The sequence below is a fragment of the Eucyclogobius newberryi genome, unplaced genomic scaffold (assembly GCF_026437365.1).
Source record: "Eucyclogobius newberryi isolate DKJ021-1_F unplaced genomic scaffold, fEucNew1.0.hap1 SCAF_2, whole genome shotgun sequence".
Classification (NCBI taxonomy): Eukaryota; Metazoa; Chordata; class Actinopteri; order Gobiiformes; family Gobiidae; genus Eucyclogobius; species Eucyclogobius newberryi.
Window position 1 is genome coordinate 17326694 of NW_027315834.1, and position 27789 is coordinate 17354482.

Below are 27789 nucleotides of genomic sequence, written 5' to 3' on the forward strand. Positions count from 1 at the left end.
CAGAGAAGTATGTGACAAAAAAATAAATAAAAATATACGTATATTTCTTCTTTTTTTTTTTTTTTTAAACCTACTTATCTAAAATGCCTGTTTGTCTCACTGCTTTCTGTAAATACAACAAACAATTTTACTATTTCTGTTTGCTGAATGTGTAACTTTTCTCCATCATCACCACAGGTTGAGGTGAAAGAACGTTGATCTCTTTGTGGTGTAATTTACCGTGTTTTTTTGACATTCTTTAAATATGTACGGTTGCCCAGAAGTGTACATCTACATCAAAACCAATATCCTCTTTGTCGTTGATGAATTAGTTTTTTTAGCTGAAAGAGGAAAGAGAAACGAACATTTATCAAAACATTAGTGAGCAGGACAGCCCTTCTTCAGACAAGTTGCTTTTAGCGTCCTACGGTTGTTGAAAATAACACTCATATTGGCACAAATGTTACATAAAATGAAAATAACTCTTAAAAAAATATTTTACAGTTAAGTGAACATTTTTACTTCCGTGATGAATTGAGGACAAAACTGACAAAAATGTTAAAGGCTGTTTTTAAAATGGCACCCTGATGACCTCTGTCGGCGTGCTCGTTTATGAAAGAAGGGGCAAGAAACAGAAAGTTAAAATCAATCAGATGTTTAATCCCTGCTATTTACAAGACTAATAGAGATAAACGGAGCGCTAACCTAAAATGTCCCTATCGAATGTGTGGCGTCTTACACGGGCGGTCCGGACGTGCCAAAATCCCTGCTCCGCGTTATATTTATAACATTCAGATATTAGGCGGAATATGACGGTTGACGCCTCCTTCCAGTATTCTTCCATGAGCTCTTTCGCACGTCTGTGGCCTTGAAGTTTGCAGCTGTTCCGGGAAGGTCTCCGTCCTTATCAGAGAATGTCTCAAAAGGAGCAGTGAGTGTCTCAAATGGGAGAATAGACTATGTGTTGTGCGTATAAGGAGTTAACCCAAGTGTAACACAGTCTAAAATGAAAATAGTTGGTTATACTTTTAATACAGTTCGTAAAACAGTTTCGTAAAATGAATATAGTTGATTATACAATATAGTAATGGTTAACATATTTAGATTTCCCTTCACCTCTAACAACTTGCGGTGAGCATGTGTTGCTGCAAACAAGTTACATGTTGCAGGCATTGCTCTTGAATAGGTGATTTCCAGTGAGGATGTGACACAGGAAATGGAAAGGAAGAACTCTGACTTATTTGTGTGCAAGAATAGAATGTTTTTTGTTTTTTTTTACTTTTGTTTCAGTATTTTAAGTCTCTTTGAGCGTCCAACAAATGCAATATAATGCTATATATTCAATGTATAGTTGTACCATGATGGCTTACAATTGTGTCTGAAGTTTTAAACAGTAATTTTACAATTTTATGAAAACTTTGGTTTAAAAATATGTCAATTTCAAAAGTGAAATTATGTCAAATACACATTTCTGTAAACTGACACAAAATTTACACAAATTATGCTTTTGATCGCAATGCTCTTTACGAAACAACATTATCAAGTTCCTTTAAAAAAAAAAAGAGAGAGAGAGAGAGAGAGAGAAATCCACCTGGCAGAGTTGGTGAAAAACTGTAGAAGAAAAACTGATGTTGATGAAAATCTGAACAATGCTGAAAGATGAAGAAATTAGTTTGAATCCAGTTGAAAATAGATGTGGACACCCCTATCCCACTCAAATTTGGAATAAAGTATTTTGGTCTCAAAACTCCTGCCATGAACATAATGGATGGATATCTATGGAACATACTTTTGGCCGTCGGGAAGAAGGCAATAACAAAAAAGTGGATGACCCAAGCTGCCCCGACTGTTAAGGACTGGACCGACATCATAACTGACATACGCAACATGGAAAAAATAACCGCCAGACTCAACTTGAGAATGGACAAATTCAACAAGCAATGGACAAAATGGGACTCATACTTCTTGCCATAAGATGCTTTAACCCCTTTTTTCCATTAGATGCAACCTAGTTCACTATCTGCTAACCCTTATCCTTTACATATTTTGAATTCGCTATGTCCTACTCAGCCCTACCCCCTTGGGCGTTGGGTCGCTCATTTCCTGACATAATTATTATTATTGCGTCGGCGCAATTGCTGACAGCGCAATGCATGGACTTCTAGACAAGAGGTGTGATCATGTCAAAATATGAGGTGGAGGGAAGCAAATTGAGGGCGTGGTCTGGTGCATTCTGTGAATGGCCAGAATCATAACTAATAAACTTCAAAACTAATGCACTGGAGTCGTGTTACTATCCCCATACGGGCAAGATAATCATAATGAAACAACCTTCATCATAGGCATATAACACAAATTAAAAGTTAGAGAATGATGAATACAGTCTGATTTTACATGTTCAAATGTTTCTCCCACTCACGTAAACAGTGCAGCGCCATTACGCGCTCAGCTCTTAAAGCTCTTTGCTGGACACCTCCACCTCCGGCATTGTGCACCTGTTACTGGACTGTGCAGACTTGTATTTTCATTTGAACACTTAAAATTGTATTATCTTATATCCCATCCAATGCATCTGTATTTACAACACAAAAACAAATTTAGGTACAGCACCAATGTGTAGAACTTCCTGGAACTCATGCTGTCCCCTTCCATGTATGAAAATAGACCATGATAAGTGCTCCTGAACAGGCCCCTCAGAAATGTCAACAGTCTTAACAGTCATTGATGAGCTTTTTGAAAATGTATTTTTTATAACATACCAGTTCACTACTCAATACAATAAATAGCCAGAGTTATCTGATGGAGCGATAGTATATGGAGGTCAAAGATCAGGAGAGGTAGGGTTGAGGTTGGTATTTCACTCTGTTGTATTCATCCACTGTGCTCTCCACAGCAGGACTCCTCCAGTGGTCCTCCAAACCCAGAGCAAGAGACAAGGCTATTGCTGCAATCTGCAACATATAAAACATCATTTGTGTTATGGGCGGAGTTGTGGGGAAAAAACACCCAGATACTATGTAATTGACAACTTATTTTTCCTATAACTATATACCTATATACAAAAAAGGTGAAAGGCATTTTTTAATTAAATTGGACCTCAAAATATCACTAAAATTAAGGATGTTAGATTTGGCCACAGCGGAACACTTTTGTCATAAATATAACAGAAAAGAATCATACAATTGCAACAAAACCCATTTTTAATCACATCAATGTTACATCTTTGTCTTTACTGTCCTGACAGAAACAGCATTAAAGAAGAGCTATTGTGCTTTTCTCAGCTATATAGTTATATTCTATGACCCCGGGGATCCCTATGTTATATTTTGGACATCTTAAATCGCTATATTGATCTAAAACAACGTTATAAAAAATAAGTCAGCTGACTTCCGGGTTGAAATTTGAGGCGCTGATTTGCCCCTTAACAGTGCATCGCTTTTCCCTCTTTCAAGGATTGAAGAGATTTTAGATGCATCCGATGCCCAGTGGTGTTTCACCATTGATTTGGTAGTTGTTACCACCAGGTATCGCTCTCAGAAAAGGTGTGCTGTCCTGTCCCAAGAACAGGAAAGGAAGATTTGTTTTATCGCTTCTGCCAGTCGCAGCTTGAATCCAGCAGAAAGCTTGAGTTTTGGGGCAGTGGCAGATATTTTTTTTCCCGCCAAATCAGCGCTGAGGGGCTTGCAGTTTTCACCTGTACCACCACACCCTGGGACACTTACAACTGCTGTGCAGCTGGCTATAAGACTTTCTGTGTGGCCATGTCCGCCATCCCTGAGCGGTCAACAGCCCATATGAAGGGGCTTCAGCCGGCAGATCCACTCATTGCTCCTGTGGTGGTCTGAGCAGTGGCTCCTCCCAGGACGACAACAACAGAGAGAAATTCACTTAACCACAACGCCAGGAAATAATAAATAAATAATGAGGGAAAGGCTACTATATTGTGCTTGTCAATGACCTGATGATTTTACTCGACTAGTCCTGTCTGAAAGCCTTCAATACAAGGTTTTCCAGCGGCGCTGACATTAATATGTTATGATGTATGTTAAGCTAAACTTATATTTCAAAAATACATGTGTAAAAAAGTGAAGTAAAGTCAAATTATTTATTCATTATTAATTGAATTTACTGTATGTAGCACCTTTTGTGAAACCCAAAGCACTTTACACTGCTTTATTCATTCACTCCCCACTCAGTGATGGTAAACTACTATTGTAGCCACAGCTGCCCTGGGGCAGCCTGATGGAAGCCAGGCTGCCAATCTGCTCCAATTTGCTTGCACGTGTACAGGGTGTCCTTTAGGATTATACAGTACTGCAATACAGTTTTTAAATGACATGGAGAAAGAGTTACATACTGTGATGGTGGTGACAGCAGAAATTATTCCTATTCGAAGTTTGATGGGGAAGCTCAGATAGCTCTTTAGAATCGGGCCACAAGGCTGAAAAAGAACAAAAAACAAGTTTATTGCCATACTGTAAGGCATTATAGGCAAAGCAATAACATCTCCACAGAGACAAGCAGGTGCGCACCCCTCTATCTGTGCAATGTACGCCTGCTGTCAGATGTTGCCTGAATGTCTTTGGTTCATTTCTGTGCTTACCTTGGAATGAATCCAGGGTTTTTGTGGCACCCAAACAGTCTCACTTAGAGCTAACACACAGCTTCCCACTGAGCTGATGTTATGGACATCTGTGCTGCTGCTGCTGCTGAAACACGACAAAGAAATAAGCTATCATATGAATGCAATTACACGCACTGACACTCTTAATTTACAGTTTATCACAATCAATTATTGCATAGTATGAGCTTTGACGGCTAATTTGCTCTTCCCAATCAGTGGCTGTATAAGCATGTCACTTGAGTTTTCCTGACCTCTGACCTCCAAGACGGTTGTGGTCGAGTTTCGCTTTTCCACCTTGTGAATGTCTTCGTGCTTGTGCAAAATTAAGCTGTCTCATCAATCTGTGTGCATCTTGTAATGGTTGTGAAATGTTTACTCTCCAAATGCAATGCCTTTGGGTGGCGTTGATCAATGTTTTTGTTTTATTGTTTAGCTTAAATATCGTGTATTTTACCATTGCTGTTAACTCTCACATTGCCACAGTGTCATTGGTAAGGGTTTTGTGCAGTTTGCCCGTTCTGATGCAATCTTTTTTGCATCACGTCAAAACATGTTCCTAGTTATTCCACCAATCCAAGCATTACTAACATAGAAAGACAACATTCTTAACAACATTTCAATCACACCTAAATAAATTTACCTCCATGAAATTGATGTGAAAGGAGTGGGAGGTGTGCAGAGACAGGAAGCAGGCAGTTGATCTTCCCAGTCTTCAAAACTCTTCAGCCCACAACACGATTCCTGTGAACAAGACATTGTACCTTACACTTCTTTAAAATATTTTTACTATAGCAAATACGTGTATGATTGTCATGATGTGTAGTCTAACTCACTGACGCCTGCAGTTTGCTCAGCTCCTGCTTGATATATGTTTCCGCCTTGTGGAGCGGGGTCACGTTCAAAAACAATTCCTCCACGGCGCCGTCCATCTGCACAGAGACATCATTTGACACATTACTGTCATGATCTGATCTGGTGTTAGATGTGTTTCAGTCCTTTTCCTCTGCTCCTCTTTGTTTCCCTCCACCCTTCTTGTTCTCCCTCTGGTTACCGCCCCTTTTGTCTCTCTGCTCGCTCACAGTCGTACCTCATTGTTAATCATTGGGTGTAGTATATTAGGTGTTGATTTTCCTTTGTTCAGTGCGAGATTGTCTGTGTTTGCCCTGTTAGCCCCAGCATTCGAGCGTTTTTGATTCTGAGTCCCATTTTTGACTTTCGACTCTGATTCCTGCCTGCTCCTTGTGATTCCTGTTTGCCATTATCGACCTTGGACCGTCTTGTGATTCACTTCTGCCTGACTTCTGAGCTTGCCGTTTGCCCGTGTACCGAACCTGGAAAGGATTTACGATTATTCTACTCTTTCTACTCCGTAATTGGCTCCGTTCTGCCGTTCTTGACAATTCCGTATACTGGGAGACAGAGAGCATGATTAGTGGGCGGTGTTTTTTGTTGTGGATTCGTTTTTTGTTTCTCTCTGCTGGTAGGAAAATCTAAAAAGCACATAAACAAATCTAAATCAGGACCAGTTTGGTGATGGTGCTTTAGAAATATGCAGAAGCACCTCCTATTTTCATGTCTCAGTATGTTTATTTGAAATGCCTAGACCAATATGTCAACGGTGCAATAATGCAATAAGGTTCGGCTTGTAGTTGCAGAGGCATTTACCTGGGTCTGTATATGTATGAGAGGTGAGGCGGCCACTATCAGAGCCACAAACTCCACAAAGGTGAGAGCTGAGAACTGGACAACAGACTCTGGTTATTTGAAAGGCATTTTCCCGCTTTGAGATGTGCGTCTGTGTTACCAGGAGAAGCAAAGGTTTGATGTTCAAGGAGGCCACACACAGGCCGAGGAGCGCCAGGACCACAGTGATGGGCCCCAGCACCTGCAGCACCAGCAGACCGTCACTGCTGGACAACTGGTCAAACAACTGCAGAGAGACACGCCAGAGCAAGTCGTTAAGCAAACCTGACTATGTTCCACAGAATGAGCTTATTATGGTCTGTGCTTAAGGTGATATTGGAAAATGATTAGGTTAAGACAACTTTGAGAGTGCAGATGTTTTTTGTTTTTTTTAAACGCTATATATTTAGTTAAAGCTTGTGTACTAGATTAGTTTACCTTTGCAACAGGTTTGTTACCATCAATAGAGGAAAAGCCCACACTGATCATCAACACTCCGGACACCTGAAGACAGAGTGTTGGACAGAGTGTTGGACTGAGTGTTGGACAGAGCGTTGGACAGAGCGTTAGACGTTAGACAGAGCGTTAGACAGAGCGTTAGACAGAGAGTTAGACAGTGTTAGACACAGAGTGTTAAAGCGCTAATTAGACGTTAGACAGAGCGTTAGGCGTTAGACGTTAGACAGAGCGTTAGACGTTAGACAGAGCGTTAGACAGAGCGTTAGACAGAGCGTTAGACGTTAGACAGAGCGTTAGACAGAGTTAGACAGTGTTAGACACAGAGTGTTAAAGCGTTAGACAGTGTGTTAGACAGAGCGTAAGACAGAGTGTTAGACAGAGTGTTAGACAGAGTGTTAGACAGAGCGTTAGACAGAGAGTTAGACAGAGCGTTAGACGTTAGACAGAGCGTTAGACAGAGCGTTAGACAGAGTGTTAGACAGAGTGTTAGACAGAGAGTTAGACAGAGCGTTAGACGTTAGACAGAGCGTTAGACAGAGCGTTAGACAGAGCGTTAGACGTTAGACAGAGCGTTAGACAGAGCGTTAGACAGAGCGTTAGACAGAGCGTTAGACGTTAGACAGAGCGTTAGACAGAGCGTTAGACAGAGCGTTAGACAGAGCGTTAGACGTTAGACAGAGCGTTAGACAGAGCGTTAGACAGAGCGTTAGACAGAGCGTTAGACAGAGCGTTAGACAGAGCGTTAGACGTTAGACAGAGCGTTAGACAGAGCGTTAGACAGAGCGTTAGACAGAGCGTTAGACAGAGCGTTAGACGTTAGACAGAGCGTTAGACAGAGTGTTAGACAGAGCGTTAGACAGAGCGTTAGACAGAGCGTTAGACAGAGCGTTAGACAGAGCGTTAGACAGAGCGTTAGACAGAGCGTTAGACAGAATGTTAGACAGAGCGTTAGACAGAGCGTTAGACAGTGTTAGACACAGAGTGTTAAAGCGTTAGACGTTAGACAGAGCGTAAGACGTTAGACAGAGCGTTAGACGTTAGACAGAGCGTTGGACAGAGAGTTAGACAGTGTTAGACAGAGCGTTAGACAGAGCGTTAGACAGAGCGTTAGACAGAGCGTTAGACGTTAGACAGAGCGTTAGACAGAGAGTTAGACAGAGAGTTAGACAGAGCGTTAGACAGAGCGTTAGACAGAGCGTTAGACAGAGCATTAGACAGAGCGTTAGACAGAGCGTTAGATAGAGCGTTAGACAGAGCGTTAGATAGAGCGTTAGACAGAGCGTTAGACAGAGCGTTAGACAGAGCGTTAGATAGAGCGTTAGACAGAGCGTTAGACGTTAGACAGAGCGTTAGACAGAGAGTTAGACAGAGCGTTAGACAGAGCGTTAGATAGAGCGTTAGACAGAGCGTTAGATAGAGCGTTAGACAGAGCGTTAGATAGAGCGTTAGACAGAGCGTTAGACAGAGCGTTAGACAGAGCGTTAGACAGAGAGTTAGACAGAGCGTTAGACAGAGCGTTAGACAGAGCGTTAGACAGAGCGTTAGATAGAGCGTTAGACAGAGCGTTAGACAGAGCGTTAGACAGAACGTTAGACAGAGCGTTAGACAGAGCGTTAGACGTTAGACAGAGCGTTAGACAGAGAGTTAGACAGAGCGTTAGACAGAGCGTTAGACAGAGCGTTAGACAGAGCGTTAGACAGAGCGTTAGACGTTAGACAGAGCGTTAGACAGAGAGTTAGACAGAGCGTTAGACAGAGCGTTAGACAGAGAGTTAGAAAGAGCGTTAGACAGAGCGTTAGACAGAGCGTTAGACGTTAGACAGAGCGTTAGACAGAGCGTTAGACAGAGTGTTAGACAGAGTGTTAGACAGAGAGTTAGACAGAGCGTTAGACGTTAGACAGAGCGTTAGACAGAGCGTTAGACAGAGCGTTAGACAGAGCGTTAGACAGAGCGTTAGACGTTAGACAGAGCGTTAGACAGAGTGTTAGACAGAGAGTTAGACAGAGAGTTAGACAGAGCGTTAGACAGTGTTAGACACAGAGTGTTAAAGCGTTAGACGTTAGACAGAGCGTAAGACGTTAGACAGAGCGTTAGACGTTAGACAGAGCGTTAGACAGTGTTAGACACAGAGTGTTAAAGCGTTAGACGTTAGACAGAGCGTAAGACGTTAGACAGAGCGTTAGACGTTAGACAGAGCGTTGGACAGAGAGTTAGACAGTGTTAGACAGAGCGTTAGACAGAGCGTTAGACAGAGCGTTAGACAGAGCGTTAGACGTTAGACAGAGCGTTAGACAGAGAGTTAGACAGAGAGTTAGACAGAGCGTTAGACAGAGCGTTAGACAGAGCGTTAGACAGAGCATTAGACAGAGCGTTAGACAGAGCGTTAGATAGAGCGTTAGACAGAGCGTTAGATAGAGCGTTAGACAGAGCGTTAGACAGAGCGTTAGACAGAGCGTTAGATAGAGCGTTAGACAGAGCGTTAGACGTTAGACAGAGCGTTAGACAGAGAGTTAGACAGAGCGTTAGACAGAGCGTTAGATAGAGCGTTAGACAGAGCGTTAGATAGAGCGTTAGACAGAGCGTTAGATAGAGCGTTAGACAGAGCGTTAGACAGAGCGTTAGACAGAGCGTTAGACAGAGCGTTAGACAGAGAGTTAGACAGAGCGTTAGACAGAGCGTTAGACAGAGCGTTAGACAGAGCGTTAGATAGAGCGTTAGACAGAGCGTTAGACAGAGCGTTAGACAGAACGTTAGACAGAGCGTTAGACAGAGCGTTAGACGTTAGACAGAGCGTTAGACAGAGAGTTAGACAGAGCGTTAGACGTTAGACAGAGCGTTAGACAGAGCGTTAGACGTTAGACAGAGCGTTAGACGTTAGACAGAGCGTTAGACAGAGCGTTAGACAGAGCGTTAGACAGAGCGTTAGACAGTGTGTTAGACAGAGCGTTAGACAGAACGTTAGACAGAGCGTTAGACAGAGCGTTAGACAGAGCGTTAGACAGAGCGTTAGACAGAGCGTTAGACGTTAGACAGAGCGTTAGACAGAGTTAGACAGTGTTAGACACAGAGTGTTAAAGCGTTAGACAGTGTGTTAGACGGAGCGTAAGACAGAGTGTTAGACAGAACGTTAGACAGAGCGTTAGACAGAGCGTTAGACGTTAGACAGAACGTTAGACAGAGAGTTAGACAGAGCGTTAGACAGAGCGTTAGACAGAGCGTTAGACGTTAGACAGAACGTTAGACAGAGAGTTAGACAGAGCGTTAGACAGAGCGTTAGACAGAGCGTTAGACAGAGCGTTAGACAGAGCGTTAGACGTTAGACAGAGCGTTAGACAGAGCGTTAGACAGAACGTTAGACAGAGCGTTAGACAGAGCGTTAGACGTTAGACAGAACGTTAGACAGAGTGTTAGACAGAGCGTTAGACAGAGCGTTAGACGTTAGACAGAGCGTTAGACAGAGCGTTAGACAGAGCGTTAGACGTTAGACAGAGCGTTAGACAGAGCGTTAGACGTTAGACAGAGCGTTAGACAGAACGTTAGACAGAGCGTTAGACAGAGCGTTAGACAGAGCGTTAGACAGAGCGTTAGACAGAACGTTAGACAGAGAGTTAGACAGAACGTTAGACAGAGAGTTAGACAGAGCGTTAGACAGAGCGTTAGACAGAGCGTTAGACGTTAGACAGAACGTTAGACAGAGCGTTAGACAGTGTTAGACACAGAGTGTTAAAGCGTTAGACGTTAGACAGAGCGTAAGACGTTAGACAGAGCGTTAGACGTTAGACAGAGCCGTTGGACAGAGAGTTAGACAGAGCGTTAGACAGTGTTAGACAGTGTTAGACAGTGTTAAACAGTGTTAGACGTTAGACAGTGTTAGACAGTGTTAGACAGTGTTAGACAGTGTTAGACAGTGTTAGACAGTGTTAAACACTGTTAGACAGTGTTAGACAGTGTTAGACAGTGTTAGACAGTGTTAGTGTTAGACAGTGTTAGACAGTGTTAGACAGTGTTAAACAGTGTTAGACAGTGTTAGACAGTGTTAGACAGTGTTAGACAGTGTTAGACAGTGTTAGACAGTGTTAAACAGTGTTAGACAGTGTTAGACAGTGTTAAACAGTGTTAGACAGTGTTAGACAGTGTTAGACAGTGTTAAACAGTGTTAGACAGTGTTAGACAGTGTTAAACAGTGTTAGTGTTAGACAGTGTTAGACAGTGTTAAACAGTGTTAGACAGAGCGTTAGATAGAGCGTTAGACAGAGCGTTAGATAGAGCGTTAGACAGAGCGTTAGACGTTAGACAGAGCGTTAGACAGAGAGTTAGACAGAGCGTTAGACAGAGCGTTAGATAGAGCGTTAGACAGAGCGTTAGATAGAGCGTTAGACAGAGCGTTAGATAGAGCGTTAGACAGAGCGTTAGACAGAGCGTTAGACAGAGCGTTAGACAGAGAGTTAGACAGAGAGTTAGACAGAACGTTAGACAGAGCGTTAGACAGAGCGTTAGACGTTAGACAGAGCGTTAGACAGAGAGTTAGACAGAGCGTTAGACAGAACGTTAGACAGAGCGTTAGACAGAGCGTTAGACGTTAGACAGAGCGTTAGACAGAGAGTTAGACAGAGCGTTAGACGTTAGACAGAGCGTTAGACAGAGCGTTAGACAGAGCGTTAGACAGAGCGTTAGACAGTGTGTTAGACAGAGCGTTAGACAGAACGTTAGACAGAGCGTTAGACAGAGCGTTAGACAGAGCGTTAGACAGAGCGTTAGACAGAGCGTTAGACGTTAGACAGAGCGTTAGACAGAGTTAGACAGTGTTAGACACAGAGTGTTAAAGCGTTAGACAGTGTGTTAGACGGAGCGTAAGACAGAGTGTTAGACAGAACGTTAGACAGAGCGTTAGACAGAGCGTTAGACGTTAGACAGAACGTTAGACAGAGAGTTAGACAGAGCGTTAGACAGAGCGTTAGACAGAGCGTTAGACGTTAGACAGAACGTTAGACAGAGAGTTAGACAGAGCGTTAGACAGAGCGTTAGACAGAGCGTTAGACAGAGCGTTAGACAGAACGTTAGACAGAGCGTTAGACAGAGCGTTAGACAGAGCGTTAGACGTTAGACAGAGCGTTAGACAGAGCGTTAGACAGAGCGTTAGACGTTAGACAGAGCGTTAGACAGAGCGTTAGACGTTAGACAGAGCGTTAGACAGAACGTTAGACAGAGCGTTAGACAGAGCGTTAGACAGAGCGTTAGACAGAGCGTTAGACAGAACGTTAGACAGAGAGTTAGACAGAACGTTAGACAGAGAGTTAGACAGAGCGTTAGACAGAGCGTTAGACAGAGCGTTAGACGTTAGACAGAACGTTAGACAGAGAGTTAGACAGAGCGTTAGACAGTGTTAGACACAGAGTGTTAAAGCGTTAGACGTTAGACAGAGCGTAAGACGTTAGACAGAGCGTTAGACGTTAGACAGAGCGTTAGACAGAGCGTTAGACGTTAGACAGAGCGTTAGACAGAGCGTTAGACAGAGAGTTAGACAGTGTTAGACACAGAGTGTTAAAGCGCTAATTAGACGTTAGACAGAGCGTTAGGCGTTAGACGTTAGACAGAGCGTTAGACGTTAGACAGAGCGTTAGACAGAGTTAGACAGTGTTAGACACAGAGTGTTAAAGCGTTAGACAGTGTGTTAGACAGAGCGTAAGACAGAGTGTTAGACAGAGTGTTAGACAGAGTGTTAGACAGAGCGTTAGACAGAGAGTTAGACAGAGCGTTAGACGTTAGACAGAGCGTTAGACAGAGCGTTAGACAGAGTGTTAGACAGAGTGTTAGACAGAGAGTTAGACGGAGCGTTAGACGTTAGACAGAGCGTTAGACAGAGCGTTAGACAGAGCGTTAGACGTTAGACAGAGCGTTAGACAGAGCGTTAGACAGTGTGTTAGACAGAGTGTTAGACAGAGCGTTAGACAGAGCGTTAGACAGAGCGTTAGACAGAGCGTTAGACAGAGCGTTAGACAGAGCGTTAGACAGAGCGTTAGACGTTAGACAGAGCGTTAGACAGAGTTAGACAGTGTTAGACACAGAGTGTTAAAGCGTTAGACAGTGTGTTAGACGGAGCGTAAGACAGAGTGTTAGACAGAACGTTAGACAGAGCGTTAGACAGAGCGTTAGACGTTAGACAGAACGTTAGACAGAGAGTTAGACAGAGCGTTAGACAGAGCGTTAGACAGAGCGTTAGACGTTAGACAGAACGTTAGACAGAGAGTTAGACAGAGCGTTAGACAGAGCGTTAGACAGAGCGTTAGACAGAGCGTTAGACAGAGCGTTAGACGTTAGACAGAGCGTTAGACAGAGCGTTAGACAGAACGTTAGACAGAGCGTTAGACAGAGCGTTAGACGTTAGACAGAACGTTAGACAGAGTGTTAGACAGAGCGTTAGACAGAGCGTTAGACGTTAGACAGAGCGTTAGACAGAGCGTTAGACAGAGCGTTAGACGTTAGACAGAGCGTTAGACAGAGCGTTAGACGTTAGACAGAGCGTTAGACAGAACGTTAGACAGAGCGTTAGACAGAGCGTTAGACAGAGCGTTAGACAGAGCGTTAGACAGAACGTTAGACAGAGAGTTAGACAGAACGTTAGACAGAGAGTTAGACAGAGCGTTAGACAGAGCGTTAGACAGAGCGTTAGACGTTAGACAGAACGTTAGACAGAGCGTTAGACAGTGTTAGACACAGAGTGTTAAAGCGTTAGACGTTAGACAGAGCGTAAGACGTTAGACAGAGCGTTAGACGTTAGACAGAGCCGTTGGACAGAGAGTTAGACAGAGCGTTAGACAGTGTTAGACAGTGTTAGACAGTGTTAAACAGTGTTAGACGTTAGACAGTGTTAGACAGTGTTAGACAGTGTTAGACAGTGTTAGACAGTGTTAGACAGTGTTAAACACTGTTAGACAGTGTTAGACAGTGTTAGACAGTGTTACACAGTGTTAGTGTTAGACAGTGTTAGACAGTGTTAGACAGTGTTAAACAGTGTTAGACAGTGTTAGACAGTGTTAGACAGTGTTAGACAGTGTTAGACAGTGTTAGACAGTGTTAAACAGTGTTAGACAGTGTTAGACAGTGTTAGACAGTGTTAAACAGTGTTAGTGTTAGACAGTGTTAGACAGTGTTAAACAGTGTTAGACAGAGCGTTAGATAGAGCGTTAGACAGAGCGTTAGATAGAGCGTTAGACAGAGCGTTAGACGTTAGACAGAGCGTTAGACAGAGAGTTAGACAGAGCGTTAGACAGAGCGTTAGATAGAGCGTTAGACAGAGCGTTAGATAGAGCGTTAGACAGAGCGTTAGATAGAGCGTTAGACAGAGCGTTAGACAGAGCGTTAGACAGAGCGTTAGACAGAGAGTTAGACAGAACGTTAGACAGAGCGTTAGACAGAGCGTTAGACAGAACGTTAGACAGAGCGTTAGACAGAGCGTTAGACGTTAGACAGAGCGTTAGACAGAGAGTTAGACAGAGCGTTAGACGTTAGACAGAGCGTTAGACAGAGCGTTAGACAGAGCGTTAGACAGAGCGTTAGACAGTGTGTTAGACAGAGCGTTAGACAGAACGTTAGACAGAGCGTTAGACAGAGCGTTAGACAGAGCGTTAGACAGAGCGTTAGACAGAGCGTTAGACGTTAGACAGAGCGTTAGACAGAGTTAGACAGTGTTAGACACAGAGTGTTAAAGCGTTAGACAGTGTGTTAGACGGAGCGTAAGACAGAGTGTTAGACAGAACGTTAGACAGAGCGTTAGACAGAGCGTTAGACGTTAGACAGAACGTTAGACAGAGAGTTAGACAGAGCGTTAGACAGAGCGTTAGACAGAGCGTTAGACGTTAGACAGAACGTTAGACAGAGAGTTAGACAGAGCGTTAGACAGAGCGTTAGACAGAGCGTTAGACAGAGCGTTAGACAGAACGTTAGACAGAGCGTTAGACAGAGCGTTAGACAGAGCGTTAGACGTTAGACAGAGCGTTAGACAGAGCGTTAGACAGAGCGTTAGACGTTAGACAGAGCGTTAGACAGAGCGTTAGACGTTAGACAGAGCGTTAGACAGAACGTTAGACAGAGCGTTAGACAGAGCGTTAGACAGAGCGTTAGACAGAGCGTTAGACAGAACGTTAGACAGAGAGTTAGACAGAACGTTAGACAGAGAGTTAGACAGAGCGTTAGACAGAGCGTTAGACAGAGCGTTAGACGTTAGACAGAACGTTAGACAGAGAGTTAGACAGAGCGTTAGACAGTGTTAGACACAGAGTGTTAAAGCGTTAGACGTTAGACAGAGCGTAAGACGTTAGACAGAGCGTTAGACGTTAGACAGAGCGTTAGACAGAGCGTTAGACGTTAGACAGAGCGTTAGACAGAGCGTTAGACAGAGAGTTAGACAGTGTTAGACACAGAGTGTTAAAGCGCTAATTAGACGTTAGACAGAGCGTTAGGCGTTAGACGTTAGACAGAGCGTTAGACGTTAGACAGAGCGTTAGACAGAGTTAGACAGTGTTAGACACAGAGTGTTAAAGCGTTAGACAGTGTGTTAGACAGAGCGTAAGACAGAGTGTTAGACAGAGTGTTAGACAGAGTGTTAGACAGAGCGTTAGACAGAGAGTTAGACAGAGCGTTAGACGTTAGACAGAGCGTTAGACAGAGCGTTAGACAGAGTGTTAGACAGAGTGTTAGACAGAGAGTTAGACGGAGCGTTAGACGTTAGACAGAGCGTTAGACAGAGCGTTAGACAGAGCGTTAGACGTTAGACAGAGCGTTAGACAGAGCGTTAGACAGAGCGTTAGACAGAGCGTTAGACGTTAGACAGAGCGTTAGACAGAGCGTTAGACAGAGCGTTAGACAGAGCGTTAGACGTTAGACAGAGCGTTAGACAGAGCGTTAGACAGAGCGTTAGACAGAGCGTTAGACAGAGCGTTAGACGTTAGACAGAGCGTTAGACAGAGCGTTAGACAGAGCGTTAGACAGAGCGTTAGACGTTAGACAGAGCGTTAGACAGAGTGTTAGACAGAGCGTTAGACAGAGCGTTAGACAGAGCGTTAGACAGAGCGTTAGACAGAGCGTTAGACAGAGCGTTAGACAGAATGTTAGACAGAGCGTTAGACAGAGCGTTAGACAGTGTTAGACACAGAGTGTTAAAGCGTTAGACGTTAGACAGAGCGTAAGACGTTAGACAGAGCGTTAGACGTTAGACAGAGCGTTGGACAGAGAGTTAGACAGTGTTAGACAGAGCGTTAGACAGAGCGTTAGACAGAGCGTTAGACAGAGCGTTAGACGTTAGACAGAGCGTTAGACAGAGAGTTAGACAGAGAGTTAGACAGAGCGTTAGACAGAGCGTTAGACAGAGCGTTAGACAGAGCATTAGACAGAGCGTTAGACAGAGCGTTAGATAGAGCGTTAGACAGAGCGTTAGATAGAGCGTTAGACAGAGCGTTAGACAGAGCGTTAGACAGAGCGTTAGATAGAGCGTTAGACAGAGCGTTAGACAGAGCGTTAGACAGAGCGTTAGATAGAGCGTTAGACAGAGCGTTAGACGTTAGACAGAGCGTTAGACAGAGAGTTAGACAGAGCGTTAGACAGAGCGTTAGATAGAGCGTTAGACAGAGCGTTAGATAGAGCGTTAGACAGAGCGTTAGATAGAGCGTTAGACAGAGCGTTAGACAGAGCGTTAGACAGAGCGTTAGACAGAGCGTTAGACAGAGAGTTAGACAGAGCGTTAGACAGAGCGTTAGACAGAGCGTTAGACAGAGCGTTAGATAGAGCGTTAGACAGAGCGTTAGACAGAGCGTTAGACAGAACGTTAGACAGAGCGTTAGACAGAGCGTTAGACGTTAGACAGAGCGTTAGACAGAGAGTTAGACAGAGCGTTAGACAGAGCGTTAGACAGAGCGTTAGACAGAGCGTTAGACAGAGCGTTAGACGTTAGACAGAGCGTTAGACAGAGAGTTAGACAGAGCGTTAGACAGAGCGTTAGACAGAGAGTTAGAAAGAGCGTTAGACAGAGCGTTAGACAGAGCGTTAGACGTTAGACAGAGCGTTAGACAGAGCGTTAGACAGAGTGTTAGACAGAGTGTTAGACAGAGAGTTAGACAGAGCGTTAGACGTTAGACAGAGCGTTAGACAGAGCGTTAGACAGAGCGTTAGACGTTAGACAGAGTGTTAGACAGAGAGTTAGACAGAGAGTTAGACAGAGCGTTAGACAGTGTTAGACACAGAGTGTTAAAGCGTTAGACGTTAGACAGAGCGTAAGACGTTAGACAGAGCGTTAGACGTTAGACAGAGCGTTAGACGTTAGACAGAGCGTTAGACAGTGTTAGACACAGAGTGTTAAAGCGTTAGACGTTAGACAGAGCGTAAGACGTTAGACAGAGCGTTAGACGTTAGACAGAGCGTTGGACAGAGAGTTAGACAGTGTTAGACAGAGCGTTAGACAGAGCGTTAGACAGAGCGTTAGACAGAGCGTTAGACGTTAGACAGAGCGTTAGACAGAGAGTTAGACAGAGAGTTAGACAGAGCGTTAGACAGAGCGTTAGACAGAGCGTTAGACAGAGCATTAGACAGAGCGTTAGACAGAGCGTTAGATAGAGCGTTAGACAGAGCGTTAGATAGAGCGTTAGACAGAGCGTTAGACAGAGCGTTAGACAGAGCGTTAGATAGAGCGTTAGACAGAGCGTTAGACGTTAGACAGAGCGTTAGACAGAGAGTTAGACAGAGCGTTAGACAGAGCGTTAGATAGAGCGTTAGACAGAGCGTTAGATAGAGCGTTAGACAGAGCGTTAGATAGAGCGTTAGACAGAGCGTTAGACAGAGCGTTAGACAGAGCGTTAGACAGAGCGTTAGACAGAGAGTTAGACAGAGCGTTAGACAGAGCGTTAGACAGAGCGTTAGACAGAGCGTTAGACGTTAGACAGAGCGTTAGACAGAGCGTTAGACAGAGCGTTAGACAGAGCGTTAGACGTTAGACAGAGCGTTAGACAGAGTGTTAGACAGAGCGTTAGACAGAGCGTTAGACAGAGCGTTAGACAGAGCGTTAGACAGAGCGTTAGACAGAGCGTTAGACAGAATGTTAGACAGAGCGTTAGACAGAGCGTTAGACAGTGTTAGACACAGAGTGTTAAAGCGTTAGACGTTAGACAGAGCGTAAGACGTTAGACAGAGCGTTAGACGTTAGACAGAGCGTTGGACAGAGAGTTAGACAGTGTTAGACAGAGCGTTAGACAGAGCGTTAGACAGAGCGTTAGACAGAGCGTTAGACGTTAGACAGAGCGTTAGACAGAGAGTTAGACAGAGAGTTAGACAGAGCGTTAGACAGAGCGTTAGACAGAGCGTTAGACAGAGCATTAGACAGAGCGTTAGACAGAGCGTTAGATAGAGCGTTAGACAGAGCGTTAGATAGAGCGTTAGACAGAGCGTTAGACAGAGCGTTAGACAGAGCGTTAGATAGAGCGTTAGACAGAGCGTTAGACAGAGCGTTAGACAGAGCGTTAGATAGAGCGTTAGACAGAGCGTTAGACGTTAGACAGAGCGTTAGACAGAGAGTTAGACAGAGCGTTAGACAGAGCGTTAGATAGAGCGTTAGACAGAGCGTTAGATAGAGCGTTAGACAGAGCGTTAGATAGAGCGTTAGACAGAGCGTTAGACAGAGCGTTAGACAGAGCGTTAGACAGAGCGTTAGACAGAGAGTTAGACAGAGCGTTAGACAGAGCGTTAGACAGAGCGTTAGACAGAGCGTTAGATAGAGCGTTAGACAGAGCGTTAGACAGAGCGTTAGACAGAACGTTAGACAGAGCGTTAGACAGAGCGTTAGACGTTAGACAGAGCGTTAGACAGAGAGTTAGACAGAGCGTTAGACAGAGCGTTAGACAGAGCGTTAGACAGAGCGTTAGACAGAGCGTTAGACGTTAGACAGAGCGTTAGACAGAGAGTTAGACAGAGCGTTAGACAGAGCGTTAGACAGAGAGTTAGAAAGAGCGTTAGACAGAGCGTTAGACAGAGCGTTAGACGTTAGACAGAGCGTTAGACAGAGCGTTAGACAGAGTGTTAGACAGAGTGTTAGACAGAGAGTTAGACAGAGCGTTAGACGTTAGACAGAGCGTTAGACAGAGCGTTAGACAGAGCGTTAGACGTTAGACAGAGTGTTAGACAGAGAGTTAGACAGAGAGTTAGACAGAGCGTTAGACAGTGTTAGACACAGAGTGTTAAAGCGTTAGACGTTAGACAGAGCGTAAGACGTTAGACAGAGCGTTAGACGTTAGACAGAGCGTTAGACAGTGTTAGACACAGAGTGTTAAAGCGTTAGACGTTAGACAGAGCGTAAGACGTTAGACAGAGCGTTAGACGTTAGACAGAGCGTTGGACAGAGAGTTAGACAGTGTTAGACAGAGCGTTAGACAGAGCGTTAGACAGAGCGTTAGACAGAGCGTTAGACGTTAGACAGAGCGTTAGACAGAGAGTTAGACAGAGAGTTAGACAGAGCGTTAGACAGAGCGTTAGACAGAGCGTTAGATAGAGCGTTAGACAGAGCGTTAGATAGAGCGTTAGACAGAGCGTTAGACAGAGCGTTAGACAGAGCGTTAGACAGAGCGTTAGACAGAGAGTTAGACAGAGCGTTAGACAGAGCGTTAGACAGAGCGTTAGACAGAGCATTAGACAGAGCGTTAGACAGAGCGTTAGATAGAGCGTTAGACAGAGCGTTAGATAGAGCGTTAGACAGAGCGTTAGACAGAGCGTTAGATAGAGCGTTAGACAGAGCGTTAGACGTTAGACAGAGCGTTAGACAGAGAGTTAGACAGAGCGTTAGACAGAGCGTTAGATAGAGCGTTAGACAGAGCGTTAGATAGAGCGTTAGACAGAGCGTTAGATAGAGCGTTAGACAGAGCGTTAGACAGAGCGTTAGACAGAGCGTTAGACAGAGCGTTAGACAGAGAGTTAGACAGAGCGTTAGACAGAGCGTTAGACAGAGCGTTAGACAGAGCGTTAGATAGAGCGTTAGACAGAGCGTTAGACAGAGCGTTAGACAGAACGTTAGACAGAGCGTTAGACAGAGCGTTAGACGTTAGACAGAGCGTTAGACAGAGAGTTAGACAGAGCGTTAGACGTTAGACAGAGCGTTAGACAGAGCGTTAGACGTTAGACAGAGCGTTAGACGTTAGACAGAGCGTTAGACAGAGCGTTAGACAGAGCGTTAGACAGTGTGTTAGACAGAGCGTTAGACAGAACGTTAGACAGAGCGTTAGACAGAGCGTTAGACAGAGCGTTAGACAGAGCGTTAGACAGAGCGTTAGACGTTAGACAGAGCGTTAGACAGAGTTAGACAGTGTTAGACACAGAGTGTTAAAGCGTTAGACAGTGTGTTAGACGGAGCGTAAGACAGAGTGTTAGACAGAACGTTAGACAGAGCGTTAGACAGAGCGTTAGACGTTAGACAGAACGTTAGACAGAGAGTTAGACAGAGCGTTAGACAGAGCGTTAGACAGAGCGTTAGACGTTAGACAGAACGTTAGACAGAGAGTTAGACAGAGCGTTAGACAGAGCGTTAGACAGAGCGTTAGACAGAGCGTTAGACAGAGCGTTAGACGTTAGACAGAGCGTTAGACAGAGCGTTAGACAGAACGTTAGACAGAGCGTTAGACAGAGCGTTAGACGTTAGACAGAACGTTAGACAGAGTGTTAGACAGAGCGTTAGACAGAGCGTTAGACGTTAGACAGAGCGTTAGACAGAGCGTTAGACAGAGCGTTAGACGTTAGACAGAGCGTTAGACAGAGCGTTAGACGTTAGACAGAGCGTTAGACAGAACGTTAGACAGAGCGTTAGACAGAGCGTTAGACAGAGCGTTAGACAGAGCGTTAGACAGAACGTTAGACAGAGAGTTAGACAGAACGTTAGACAGAGAGTTAGACAGAGCGTTAGACAGAGCGTTAGACAGAGCGTTAGACGTTAGACAGAACGTTAGACAGAGCGTTAGACAGTGTTAGACAGTGTTAGACAGTGTTAGACAGTGTTAAACAGTGTTAGACGTTAGACAGTGTTAGACAGTGTTAGACAGAGTGTTAAAGCGTTAGACGTTAGACAGAGCGTAAGACGTTAGACAGAGCGTTAGACGTTAGACAGAGCCGTTGGACAGAGAGTTAGACAGAGCGTTAGACAGAGCGTTAGACAGAGAGTTAGACAGAGCGTTAGACAGAGCGTTAGACAGAGCGTTAGACAGAGCGTTAGATAGAGCGTTAGACAGAGCGTTAGACAGAGCGTTAGACAGAACGTTAGACAGAGCGTTAGACAGAGCGTTAGACGTTAGACAGAGCGTTAGACAGAGAGTTAGACAGAGCGTTAGACGTTAGACAGAGCGTTAGACAGAGCGTTAGACGTTAGACAGAGCGTTAGACGTTAGACAGAGCGTTAGACAGAGCGTTAGACAGAGCGTTAGACAGTGTGTTAGACAGAGCGTTAGACAGAACGTTAGACAGAGCGTTAGACAGAGCGTTAGACAGAGCGTTAGACAGAGCGTTAGACAGAGCGTTAGACGTTAGACAGAGCGTTAGACAGAGTTAGACAGTGTTAGACACAGAGTGTTAAAGCGTTAGACAGTGTGTTAGACGGAGCGTAAGACAGAGTGTTAGACAGAACGTTAGACAGAGCGTTAGACAGAGCGTTAGACGTTAGACAGAACGTTAGACAGAGAGTTAGACAGAGCGTTAGACAGAGCGTTAGACAGAGCGTTAGACGTTAGACAGAACGTTAGACAGAGAGTTAGACAGAGCGTTAGACAGAGCGTTAGACAGAGCGTTAGACAGAGCGTTAGACAGAGCGTTAGACGTTAGACAGAGCGTTAGACAGAGCGTTAGACAGAACGTTAGACAGAGCGTTAGACAGAGCGTTAGACGTTAGACAGAACGTTAGACAGAGTGTTAGACAGAGCGTTAGACAGAGCGTTAGACGTTAGACAGAGCGTTAGACAGAGCGTTAGACAGAGCGTTAGACGTTAGACAGAGCGTTAGACAGAGCGTTAGACGTTAGACAGAGCGTTAGACAGAACGTTAGACAGAGCGTTAGACAGAGCGTTAGACAGAGCGTTAGACAGAGCGTTAGACAGAACGTTAGACAGAGAGTTAGACAGAACGTTAGACAGAGAGTTAGACAGAGCGTTAGACAGAGCGTTAGACAGAGCGTTAGACGTTAGACAGAACGTTAGACAGAGCGTTAGACAGTGTTAGACAGTGTTAGACAGTGTTAGACAGTGTTAAACAGTGTTAGACGTTAGACAGTGTTAGACAGTGTTAGACAGAGTGTTAAAGCGTTAGACGTTAGACAGAGCGTAAGACGTTAGACAGAGCGTTAGACGTTAGACAGAGCCGTTGGACAGAGAGTTAGACAGAGCGTTAGACAGTGTTAGACAGTGTTAGACAGTGTTAAACAGTGTTAGACGTTAGACAGTGTTAGACAGTGTTAGACAGTGTTAGACAGTGTTAGACAGTGTTAGACAGTGTTAAACAGTGTTAGACAGTGTTAGACAGTGTTAGACAGTGTTAGACAGTGTTAGTGTTAGACAGTGTTAGACAGTGTTAGACAGTGTTAAACAGTGTTAGACAGTGTTAGACAGTGTTAGACAGTGTTAGACAGTGTTAGACAGTGTTAAACAGTGTTAGTGTTAGACAGTGTTAGACAGTGTTAAACAGTGTTAGACAGAGCGTTAGATAGAGCGTTAGACAGAGCGTTAGATAGAGCGTTAGACAGAGCGTTAGACGTTAGACAGAGCGTTAGACAGAGAGTTAGACAGAGCGTTAGACAGAGCGTTAGATAGAGCGTTAGACAGAGCGTTAGATAGAGCGTTAGACAGAGCGTTAGATAGAGCGTTAGACAGAGCGTTAGACAGAGCGTTAGACAGAGCGTTAGACAGAGAGTTAGACAGAGAGTTAGACAGAACGTTAGACAGAGCGTTAGACAGAGCGTTAGACAGAACGTTAGACAGAGCGTTAGACAGAGCGTTAGACGTTAGACAGAGCGTTAGACAGAGAGTTAGACAGAGCGTTAGACGTTAGACAGAGCGTTAGACAGAGCGTTAGACGTTAGACAGAGCGTTAGACGTTAGACAGAGCGTTAGACAGAGCGTTAGACAGAGCGTTAGACAGAGCGTTAGACAGTGTGTTAGACAGAGCGTTAGACAGAACGTTAGACAGAGCGTTAGACAGAGCGTTAGACAGAGCGTTAGACAGAGCGTTAGACAGAGCGTTAGACGTTAGACAGAGCGTTAGACAGAGTTAGACAGTGTTAGACACAGAGTGTTAAAGCGTTAGACAGTGTGTTAGACGGAGCGTAAGACAGAGTGTTAGACAGAACGTTAGACAGAGCGTTAGACAGAGCGTTAGACGTTAGACAGAACGTTAGACAGAGAGTTAGACAGAGCGTTAGACAGAGCGTTAGACAGAGCGTTAGACGTTAGACAGAACGTTAGACAGAGAGTTAGACAGAGCGTTAGACAGAGCGTTAGACAGAGCGTTAGACAGAGCGTTAGACAGAACGTTAGACAGAGCGTTAGACAGAGCGTTAGACAGAGCGTTAGACGTTAGACAGAGCGTTAGACAGAGCGTTAGACGTTAGACAGAGCGTTAGACAGAACGTTAGACAGAGCGTTAGACAGAGCGTTAGACAGAGCGTTAGACAGAGCGTTAGACAGAACGTTAGACAGAGAGTTAGACAGAACGTTAGACAGAGAGTTAGACAGAGCGTTAGACAGAGCGTTAGACAGAGCGTTAGACGTTAGACAGAACGTTAGACAGAGCGTTAGACAGTGTTAGACACAGAGTGTTAAAGCGTTAGACGTTAGACAGAGCGTAAGACGTTAGACAGAGCGTTAGACGTTAGACAGAGCGTTAGACAGAGCGTTAGACGTTAGACAGAGCGTTAGACAGAGAGTTAGACAGAGCGTTAGACGTTAGACAGAGCGTTAGACAGAGCGTTAGACGTTAGACAGAGCGTTAGACGTTAGACAGAGCGTTAGACAGAGCGTTAGACAGAGCGTTAGACAGAGCGTTAGACAGTGTGTTAGACAGAGCGTTAGACAGAACGTTAGACAGAGCGTTAGACAGAGCGTTAGACAGAGCGTTAGACAGAGCGTTAGACAGAGCGTTAGACAGAGCGTTAGACGTTAGACAGAGCGTTAGACAGAGTTAGACAGTGTTAGACACAGAGTGTTAAAGCGTTGGACAGTGTGTTAGACGGAGCGTAAGACAGAGTGTTAGACAGAACGTTAGACAGAGCGTTAGACAGAGCGTTAGACGTTAGACAGAACGTTAGACAGAGAGTTAGACAGAGCGTTAGACAGAGCGTTAGACAGAGCGTTAGACAGAGCGTTAGACAGAACGTTAGACAGAGCGTTAGACAGAGCGTTAGACAGAGCGTTAGACGTTAGACAGAGCGTTAGACAGAGCGTTAGACAGAGCGTTAGACGTTAGACAGAGCGTTAGACAGAGCGTTAGACGTTAGACAGAGCGTTAGACAGAACGTTAGACAGAGCGTTAGACAGAGCGTTAGACAGAGCGTTAGACAGAGCGTTAGACAGAACGTTAGACAGAGAGTTAGACAGAACGTTAGACAGAGAGTTAGACAGAGCGTTAGACAGAGCGTTAGACAGAGCGTTAGACGTTAGACAGAACGTTAGACAGAGAGTTAGACAGAGCGTTAGACAGTGTTAGACACAGAGTGTTAAAGCGTTAGACGTTAGACAGAGCGTAAGACGTTAGACAGAGCGTTAGACGTTAGACAGAGCCGTTGGACAGAGAGTTAGACAGAGCGTTAGACAGTGTTAGACAGTGTTAGACAGTGTTAAACAGTGTTAGACGTTAGACAGTGTTAGACAGTGTTAGACAGTGTTAGACGTTAGACAGTGTTAGACAGTGTTAGACAGTGTTAGACAGTGTTAGACAGTGTTAGACAGTGTTAGACAGTGTTAGACAGTGTTAAACAGTGTTAGACAGTGTTAGACAGTGTTAGACAGTGTTAGACAGTGTTAGACAGTGTTAGACAGTGTTAGTGTTAGACAGTGTTAGACAGTGTTAGACAGTGTTAAACAGTGTTAGACAGTGTTAGACAGTGTTAGACAGTGTTAGTGTTAGACAGTGTTAAACAGTGTTAGACAGTGTTAGACAGTGTTAGACAGTGTTAAACAGTGTTAGTGTTAGACAGTGTTAGACAGTGTTAAACAGTGTTAGACAGTGTTAGACAGTGTTAGACAGTGTTAAACAGTGTTAGTGTTAGACAGTGTTAGACAGTGTTAGACAGTGTTAAACAGTGTTAGACAGTGTTAGACAGTGTTAGACAGTGTTAAACAGTGTTAGACAGTGTTAAACAGTGTTAGACAGTGTTAAACAGTGTTAGACAGTGTTAGACAGTGTTAAACAGTGTTAGACAGTGTTAGACAGTGTTAAACAGTGTTAGTGTTAGACAGTGTTAGACAGTGTTAAACAGTGTTAGACAGTGTTAGACAGTGTTAAACAGTGTTAGACAGTGTTAAACAGTGTTAGACAGTGTTAGACAGTGTTAGACAGTGTTAGACAGTGTTAGACAGTGTTAGACAGTGTTAGACAGTGTTAAACAGTGTTAAACAGTGTTAGTGTTAGACAGTGTTAGACAGTGTTAGTGTTAGACAGTGTTAAACAGTGTTAGACAGTGTTAAACAGTGTTAGACAGTGTTAAACAGTGTTAGTGTTAGACAGTGTTAGACAGTGTTAAACAGTGTTAGACAGTGTTAGACAGTGTTAGACAGTGTTAAACAGTGTTAGTGTTAGACAGTGTTAGACAGTGTTAGACAGTGTTAAACAGTGTTAGACAGTGTTAGACAGTGTTAGACAGTGTTAAACAGTGTTAGACAGTGTTAAACAGTGTTAGACAGTGTTAAACAGTGTTAGACAGTGTTAGACAGTGTTAAACAGTGTTAGACAGTGTTAGACAGTGTTAGACAGTGTTAGACAGTGTTAAACAGTGTTAGACAGTGTTAGACAGTGTTAGACAGTGTTAGACAGTGTTAAACAGTGTTAGTGTTAGACAGTGTTAGACAGTGTTAGACAGTGTTAAACAGTGTTAGACAGTGTTAGACAGTGTTAGATAGTGTTAGGAGGAAGTTTATACAGCAGATCATACAGGCAAAAATATAGTTATTCAGCAAACGTAAGGTTACCTCTTTATAATAACTGCACCATAATTAGGCTTAATAAAGCCTGAACAAACACTTAATTCATAATGAACTAATAGTTTATTAAGAATGATGGAGGTTTAACTACTCAACAAAGAGGTTAAGGTATTTTTCATGCTAACGATTTTCCCCTAAAACTGACTAAAAATGTCCCCTGATTAAAACTGACCCTGTTACTTAACCTTTTGGAGTATAAAGAAATGGTTCTTTGTGAAGCTGACACTATAAGTGTTAAAGTTATGCAGAAAAGAATATCAGATTTCAGATCCCGTCCGGATTTTTATTTTATTTTATTTTGACAATTCATTTTTTTAATGCTGAATGAGGACGGATTAAGGACTTTTTGTATAGGCTTGTATAAAGCAGTCCAGACATTTAAAAAAAAAAATTGTGGGTTAAATTGTGGGTTTGGAGTACAAGCTGTTCCTGATTCATCCCTGAATGGTTGATTTGATTGAAAATGAGTGAGTTAGAGCTTTGTCTTCGTGTTTTACATACTCAGCAACATGTTTTATCAGATGGTGGACAAAAGTAATAAATTGAAACCAATTCAACATACCTGCAGAAGTAGTTATTAAGACTGAATCATTCTCAATAAACATTATAATCTTGAATTATGCTTTGTCAATCCAGAAAATGTATCAACATGACAATAAACGATTGCTCATTGTTTTAGTTGCAAATAGTCTTTTTGGTGACTGCACCTCACAATATACCTTTCCAAACATACCATAGATTTACAGTCCTCCCCCACTGACAGAATTTTCCAGACTATTCAAGGTCCAAATGACATATTGTTCCACAAATAGGTTAAGGTATGCATGCACTCTCCCGACATTATCATTGTGCGACCACTGACAAGACAGCTGAACTTAGGGTCTGGACATAGCTACTCTGATGAAACGTATGTGAGAAAAAAACAATCAACAGCTATCTATTTTTTCATTGTTGTAAAAAAAAATATTTATTAAATTAGGTTTACATTTAACAGATCATTGGCAAAAGTATTGAGTTGTTGTTTTGCTTTAACAGTATGTCAGAGCTATTCTTGACTGCACTTAACTGAAAAATGCAAACAAAAGCGGATCTCAGAATAAAAAAATGAACATTAAACAGTTCAAAAATCCACTTTAAAAGTAGTTCTGTAAATAAAAATACATTATTAAAGTCACATTTGCTTTAATATAACTTTTGACAATAGAGCCTTTCCCTTGTCGACGAAAACATGCCATTAATGTGAAGCAATTAGCAGCGTGCTCACCAACAGTAGAACAGTGACGCAGATGTCCAGTCCCCGCAAGTAGCTCCTGCAGCGAGCCATGACCAGCGCCTGAGAGAGCCGGGCTGAAATAGAAACGTACAGACGGCCCAGTCTCTGTGTGAATGTGTGTGAGTGATGCTGTTTAAAGCTCACAGTGTTTGCCTTAGAACCAAGAACATGACCAAGTTTGGAGAATCAGCTGCTGAGCCGGAGAGTGAGTGCAGAGAAGCGGAGATGTGAGGATGGCTGAAGACAGAGAGAGGGATGAGAATGAAGGAGTAGGGGTCACTTAAGGTTAGATGTGATTATCAGGAAGACGGAATCTCAGAAGAAACAACAGGAAGTAGAGGAAATGTGTGATTGAAGAGAAAATGCAAGTAGTAATCTAATAGTATCTAATATATATTCATGGGAAACTCCTTGATTCCCTTGATTTCAAATGCAAAGTCCATTATGTCTGTTTTCTATCTTCGTGTTCAATTTAATCAGTAAATAAATAGAACCAGTGCTGGGCTATTGTTACAAAATAAGAGATTACTGTAATCAAATTACTTTTAGTAACCCAGTTATGTAAAGGG

At 43.6% G+C, this 27789-nt stretch overlaps 1 protein-coding gene across 1 annotated transcript; it reads right to left on the reverse strand.

Annotated features, from left to right (window-relative positions):
* Positions 1 to 2741: 2741 nt before the first annotated feature.
* On the reverse strand, positions 2742 to 27485 carry LOC140367361 (uncharacterized). The gene is made up of 9 exons (XM_072453797.1): positions 27212 to 27485; positions 6725 to 6790; positions 6408 to 6533; positions 6269 to 6343; positions 5437 to 5532; positions 5244 to 5344; positions 4583 to 4679; positions 4337 to 4420; positions 2742 to 2930 (listed from the first exon to the last, which is right to left on the reverse strand). Exons 1-9 carry the CDS (start codon positions 27269 to 27271, stop codon positions 2808 to 2810), a joined length of 828 nt encoding a protein of 275 aa, XP_072309898.1. The 5' UTR covers positions 27272 to 27485; the 3' UTR covers positions 2742 to 2807.
* Positions 27486 to 27789: the final 304 nt, after the last annotated feature.